At 46.1% G+C, this 6,914-nt stretch overlaps 1 protein-coding gene across 1 annotated transcript; it reads left to right on the forward strand.

Annotated features, from left to right (window-relative positions):
- Positions 1–20: 20 nt before the first annotated feature.
- Positions 21–1,472, forward strand: POLR1D (polymerase (RNA) I polypeptide D, 16kDa). Its single transcript, XM_010851217.1, has one exon. It carries the CDS (start codon positions 907–909, stop codon positions 1,276–1,278), a length of 372 nt encoding a protein of 123 aa, XP_010849519.1. The 5' UTR covers positions 21–906; the 3' UTR covers positions 1,279–1,472.
- The last annotated feature ends 5,442 nt before the right edge of the window (positions 1,473–6,914 follow it).

The raw sequence follows: 6,914 nt of genomic DNA on the forward strand, positions 1-6,914 counted from the left end.
GGGAGGGCGGGAGGAGCGGGCATTGCCGGGCCCTGGGAGCCGGCGGCTGGCTAGGGCCTCCGCCTCCGCGGCCCGGCCTGGCAGCGAGGGCCTGACTGGGAGGACGGGCGAGGAGGGGGCGCGGTGGGCGCGCCAGGGTGGGGAACGGGGCCCCGGATTGGGAAGGGGTGGAGGAGGGGTTAGCTGGATTGCTTGAGTGGAGACGCTCAGTGCACTAGATACCAAGGAGGGAAGACGGGTTGTTAAAGCGGAGTTCAGTCCCCAACGGCCCATCCCCGTTAGGAACAGCCAGAGTCAGTAAAAGATAACGTGCACCTGGCCACCGTTCCCCGAGTGATAGGCTTGGCCTGTGGGCCAGGCCCAGGCCACTCCTCTGGGCCGAGCGCTAATTGGTCGTCTCTGTGCGCCGAGTTCTTTTTTTCCCCCGTGCTTGGAGACTCTTCTCAGACTTTCTAGTTTCCGTACCTCCTGTAAACGGAAACCGTAGTTGGAAAACTGCATGTTGATGAACTTTAGTTTCTGTTTTTATCATCTGCTTTTTCCCCCACGCCTTTCAACTCCCCTTTTCATCCTTTAGCAGGACCCACCCTATTCTAATCCTGCCCCTCTTCTTGTGACTCTACCAAAAGAATATTTTAGTAAACTTTTTGTTGAAGGACACTCCCCTTGGTCGTCATGTGGACGGCCAAATGGAGTAGGGAGAAACTGGAGGCAGTAAATTATTTAGTGGTAGAATAGATGGAGGCAGGAGAAGATAATAATAAGGGCTAATGCTAATAGTTCTGTGTAATTGGAGTGCATTAGAGCAGTAACCTGTTGCAATTGTGATAGATTTTTTAAAAAAAGCTAGTTTCAAAACCGTACTCAGTATGATCTCATTTTTATAAAAACTATGTGTGTAGAAAAATGTCTGGAGTGAAGACCTCAATGGCTGAAGGCGAGAGGAAGACAGCCCTGGAGATGGTCCAGGCGGCTGGGACAGATAGACACTGTGTGACATTTGTATTGCACGAGGAGGACCACACCCTAGGAAATTCTCTTCGGTACATGATCATGAAGAACCCAGAAGTGGAATTCTGTGGTTACACCACAACCCATCCTTCAGAGAGCAAAATTAACTTGCGCATACAGACCCGAGGTGCCCTCCCCGCGGTCGAGCCCTTTCAGAGAGGCCTGACTGACCTCATGAATGTCTGCCAGCATGTGCTTGACAAGTTCGAGGCCAGCATAAAGGAATATAAAGATCAAAAGGCCAGCAGAAACGAAGCCACATTCTAGTCCCTCACGCACCAAACAGGGAGAACTGACCTCTAGGATGTTCTGTATGTGCTCTTGGCAAAAGAAGTAAAAGATTGTGGTGACAGCACGATGTGACCTGCAGAAAGGCCTGCCTCTAGTTCATAACTCGTCTTAGCGGTTGGAGTCCCTGCGGGAAACTGTATTCTTCTAATAAATTCCCTCTTGTACTCAAACTGATTTGAGTGGTTTCTGTTCCTTTGTTCTGGAGGTGGACTCTTAGGATTTTGTGGGGTTTTTTTTTTTTTTTTCATTTTAATTGAACCAAGGTTTAAAGTGAGGAAACAGATAACCAGGCACCTAGAGAAAGACCTTGATGGAGGAAATTAAAAGGATTTCCCTCCCCTAGTCACAGGAGAGGGAAAGGTGCTGTAGAGCAGTGGTCCCAACCTTTTGGTTACCAGGGACCGATTTTGTGGAAGACATATTTTTCCATGGACCACGGATGGGAAGGATGGTCTCAGAATGATTCGAGAGCATTGCATTTATTGTGCACTTTATTTCTAATCTAATGCTGCTGCTGATCTGACAGGAGGTACCCGCCTGAGGTGGGGAGTTTCAAGACCCTATGCCATAGAGTATGACCCCACATAGGCTGTGGATGGTTTAGAAAAGAAAGGTGGGAGTGAGGGGAAGACTTGGCCTCTTCCTAGATATTTTTTAGTAATTTATGAGAATTGCATCCTTTGCTATGATTGGCAGATTGTGCAAGGGAGGAAAATAATTTGAGAGAATTCTGGTTTCATGTGAGAGAAGTTAGGTGGTCTCAGGCTTCATCTTTATGGTAGTATTTAGAGGAAGATTCCAGTTTAGTGCTGTAATTTCAGGACCCTAATATAAGAGGAGACAACTGGGATGCCCAGATAACATTTTCAATTCTGGGTAGGTATCTCAGTACAGCCCAAGGTTCCATGAAAAGAAACAGTATTTGAGAGAAAGTAAAGACAGGAGGAAAATTGAATGTGCAGAAAATGATTTTGGGGGAAACCTAAAATACTGGTGAGTCACACTTAAGAACTGCCCTACTTACCTCTTCAACCTTGTGTCTTATACCTGTCCTACCCCAATTTGAATGATAATTCAGCCTACATATCTGTCAACCTTAGAACCTCAGCACCCCACCCCAGCCCCACCCTAGTAATCTGAGAGGGGACTCTGCTTTAGGTATGGAAGTCAGAGAGGATCTCCCAGAGATCACAGGAAGAGAAGGAGCTGGCCGTGCAAAAAAGAAAAGCATTCTGGGGGAGTAGCACTTGCAGAACTCTGAAGCAGAACACCAGTGGTCTGAGGAATCAAAGGCCTTGAAAGGAGATCTGTGTCTAGAGCAGGGCAAGCAGGGAGGACAAAGGCTTGTGATAGGCTCCAGGGGAAGAGCTCTAGGGCAGAGACTTTGGAAAGTACAAGGGGAAGGCATCTGGGAATCTGACGACAGTGTGGTGGAATGGACTATGGAGAGGCCAGGGTAGAAGCAGACGAACTATAAGAGCTGGAAGGTCCAAAAGCTAGTGATGGAGACGAGTGGATTTGAGATACGTTTGCGAGCCAAATGGTACAGAATTGGTAGACCTCAGGAAGTGGGTGTAGAAGATGAGGAAAGAGAAGGATGATTTCCACCTAGATTTGAGGCTAAATTTACTGAAATGGGAAGCCTAGAGGGGAAAATTCGTTGGGAGGTGGAGTGATGGAAAACTTGGGTTGCAGGGATGGGATTGGTTGGGAGGTGGAGAATCAGAAGTTCCATCTTGAATGAGGTAATCAGTAGATATGAGTTGAAGGCCATCAAAGAGATTCAAGTAGAGATCAACTTTGTTAGTTCTTGCCACAAAGATGAAGTAAATGCATAAAAACTGGAGTGATGAAGAGAGTCCAAACCAAGCCTTGAGCAAGCTCAGTATTTAAAGGTTGGTAGAAGATCAACCAGTGAGGTGGTGCGGAAGCCTGTAGAAAGTCAAGTTGTGGAAGACAGCGCTTTCAAAGAGAAGAGTGATGAATGAGTCACATGAGGACAGAAAAAATGTCGGCTGAAATTAACAGAGAAGTCACTGGGCAGCTGGCAGCATTAGTTTAGTGCCTACAAAGACTAAATATTAACTCTGGTAACAGAAGAATGGTTTCGTTTGGGTTTTCCAATAAAGAAAATATACTGTAGGACGTTAGAGGCTAAATTTAAGTGGGAGCAGGAGTGGGTGGGGAAAGATCAAAAGTTCCGGGGCAAGGACAGGGAACATTCTCCTAGGGTGACGGACAGTAAGAAACAGTTAACAGAAAGCCAATGTCAGCATAAGGAACTTAGCACTTGAAGACACAGGGAAGTCCTAAAGGGATCAGTGGGAAATGATCAGACACTTGTTTGCCTCTTCTAAAGTTCTGCCTATGAGTAGTTCAGTGGGGACCGGAAACAGGATAACTTAAATGAAGTTTAATACCTATGAGCCAAGACCTGTCAGGAGATGAAGGCCAAATTTAATTAATTAGTGGACACAGCAGTGCAGAATGGTGACAGTAGACTGAAGTAATCAGTAACAGTACCCATGGGGGATGCACCCACTGGTGGCCACCCGCCACATCTTGTGGCCTTTTTACTCCTAAAAGGGCTCATCACTCATGATTTGGCATGGAGTCTTGAGTCTGTTTGTTGTTTAGTCAGTTCAGTCTTGTCCGACTCTTTGCGACCCCAAGGACTGTAGCCCACCAGGCTCCTCTGTCCATGAGATTTCCCAGGCAAGAATACTGGAAAGGATTTCCTCCTCTAGGGGATCTTCCTAACCCAGGGATCAAACCCACGTCTTCTGCATTGGCAGGCAGATTCTTTTACCACTGAACCACCAGGGAAACTGAAGTGAAAGTGAAAGTTGCTCAGTTGTGCTTGACTCTTTGCGACCCCATGGACACAGTCCATGGAATTCTCCAGGCCAGAATACTGGAGTGGGTAGCCTTTTCCTTCTCCAGGGGATCTTCCCAACTCAGAGATTGAACCCAGGTCTCCTGCTTTGCAGGCGGATTCTTTACCAGCTGAGCCACCAGGCAAGCCCAGCCCTAAACACAGGTTCTTACAAAAACACCTTCACAAGGCAGGTGTGTGAAAGGAAAAAACAGGGCAGGGCAGGCAGGATAACCAAGAGTCCTGGAGACCAGAGAAGAATCTTTGCAAAAAGTTTGTCAGAACCTAAGGGAAGGCAGAATTGGTCTATGAGAAAGTGAGGGAGATTGATATGAATCATGTATTTACTTAAATAAACTGAAAAAACTTACTCAGTATTTCTGATTTACTAACAGCAATAATATCAATGGTTCAAGCTCAAATTCTGTTCATCTATAAAATATCTATGCCTTTTAAAGAGGCAATTATTAAATAAAATGATTATATGCTAAAGGCTTTTTTAATATATAACAACTTGAGTACTTGCCAAGCACTTCCCACTTTCAAAGCACTTTACAAACTATTTATAAATTGCATACAGTTGCAACATCTAAGTGTTCTAATTGGTCATTATAACACATAGGTGCCTGTAGAACCTCTGTGGAGATGAAAAGGTGTCTACCTAGAAAGTAGTCCAATCAGTGTCATTCTGAACCAGTGTCTCACATTTTTAGAAATAATGAAAGCACACCAAGTTCTGTGGCCACCATTCCTCACCCTTCTTTTTGTTTCCCTTAAACATGTTGTTAAGACTATAGATAGTCTCCAGATCACTAAAGTCATCTTTTCCGATAAGCAAAATTTAGAACCAGAGACAACGTTTGTACTAGCCCTCAAACTGGGCTTCCAGGAAATTTGCCCAAATCCACCGGTCTGCTTTCAAGTACTTATGACCCCAGATCTAGCCCTTCTGTGCTCAGATTCTTAATGCTGATTTTTCTTTTGCCATTTGAAAGTGTATAACCCAGGTGGTGCTACTGGTAAAGAACCCACCTGCCAATGCAGGAGACTTATAAGAGATACGGGTTCAATCCCTGGGTCAGGAAAATTTCCCTGAAAGAGGGTATGGCAACCCACTCCAGTATTCTTGCCTGAAGAATCCCATGGGCAGAGGAGCCTGGTGAGCTACAGTCCATGGGGTTGCAGAGTCGGACAGGACTGAGCAAGTAAAGAACAGCAGCAAGTACGTACCTAGTAGTGGTATCAGTCCTGAGACATGGTGGAGACGAGAATATGAGTCTGCCCTCCAAAGCCCCCTGATTTTGAAGAGGACAGACAAGAGCCATACACATGAAAAAGGTAGCCAGCTGCATTTACAGTGAAGTGCCCTAATGTGCAGTGTAGGGCATTACCTGCTGAACACAGAATGGAACTGGTGAGGGACACTCCTGTAGCAGAGATCGTTCCATGCACACGCAGTCTGCCCGCCACTGCCCTGGGCCCTGGAGAAATTAAACCACACAGACAGTGTGCCTTCCAGTAACTCATGGAGCACTGAAGCAGGCAAACCTGTGAAAGAATTAGTGCTCCAAGATAAACGGTTTCCTTTTTCCCAGTGTAAAGAAGCCATTACAGATTCTCAAGCTAGGGAATGCCCATGCCGGATGGACGAGGGGGAGGAAACGTGGGAAGACAGTGTGGGTCACGGGGCATTTGTACCAGTCCAGGTGTAATGTAAGGAGGGTACCATTGTAGACGTGGAGGTAAAAAGATGGATACCAGAAAGCTGCTGGAAAAAAAAATAACGTGGAGCCAGAGTCCGCCAGGGAAGCAAGTGAGAGGCTGTGCACAACCCCGGTCCTTCAGCCCAGCGTTTTGCTACCACTGCCTCCCAACCAAAACCAGCACAGCGGGATTCGTGAGCTCCTCTCCCCACCTGTCCTTGCTAACGAGTCCACCCTTAACCTCCTTCCCTGCCTGTCAGAAGAGCTGCCTTTAACAAGGTCTGGACTCCAGGGCTACAGGTGTGGACACTGAGGGTGGGGAGAGGAAGTCGGGCAGTGAGCTGACCAGCCCTTGCTGCCCCCTGCCCATACCACGCGGCTCTCCTCAAAGGGAGCATCGCCATTCATTCATTCATTCATTCGTTTGGCAAAATGAGCACAGTTTAGACGCAGACATGGTTTAGGTACCAGATGGACAGCAGGGAACAAGCTGTCCCATGTATGGTTTGTTTTCTGATGGCAGAAGTAGAAAATAAAGAACTAGTGCATCCATAAATGCATCATGTAATTAAGGTAGTGATGTAAATGGGAAGTGGAGGAGTCATGGGTTTGGGGGAGAAGGCACTCAGAGTTCTGAATATCTAAGAAAGGCTTTTCTGAGGTGGCGACCTGAGCAGAGAAAAGGAGAGACCGTGGAAAAATGAGAATACACTCGGAATTTCCTGGGCGATAAACTAAAGTTATTCAGCCAAGAAAAAGCAGAATGATGAACCTTTTCAAAGGAATAAACTTTCAGCATTGGATGTATGTGTAGTTTTTATTAGTACCCAAATTCATATCATTTATCTTTAATCTGTATATTAATTCCTAGTAATGATAGTAAAGAGTTTGAGTTAATGTGTGGGGCAGTAGGGTATGGTCACAGTTTGGGATCCACGGATAGGTGTATGTGTATTAAGAGAGTTGACCTTAATTTCAGTTTCAGCATTTTTGAGAGAAGCACATCTTTCTTAGAAGCAGAAGTGAACGTGCTT

This window comes from Bison bison, unplaced genomic scaffold, assembly GCF_000754665.1.
Source record: "Bison bison bison isolate TAMUID 2011002044 unplaced genomic scaffold, Bison_UMD1.0 scf7180017864299, whole genome shotgun sequence".
Taxonomy (NCBI): Eukaryota; Metazoa; Chordata; class Mammalia; order Artiodactyla; family Bovidae; genus Bison; species Bison bison.

Bases quoted from the DNA above. Each gene is read 5' to 3' on its own strand.
- POLR1D (XM_010851217.1), top strand. From the start codon at position 907: ATGTCTGGAGTGAAGACCTCAATGGCTGAAGGCGAGAGGAAGACAGCC.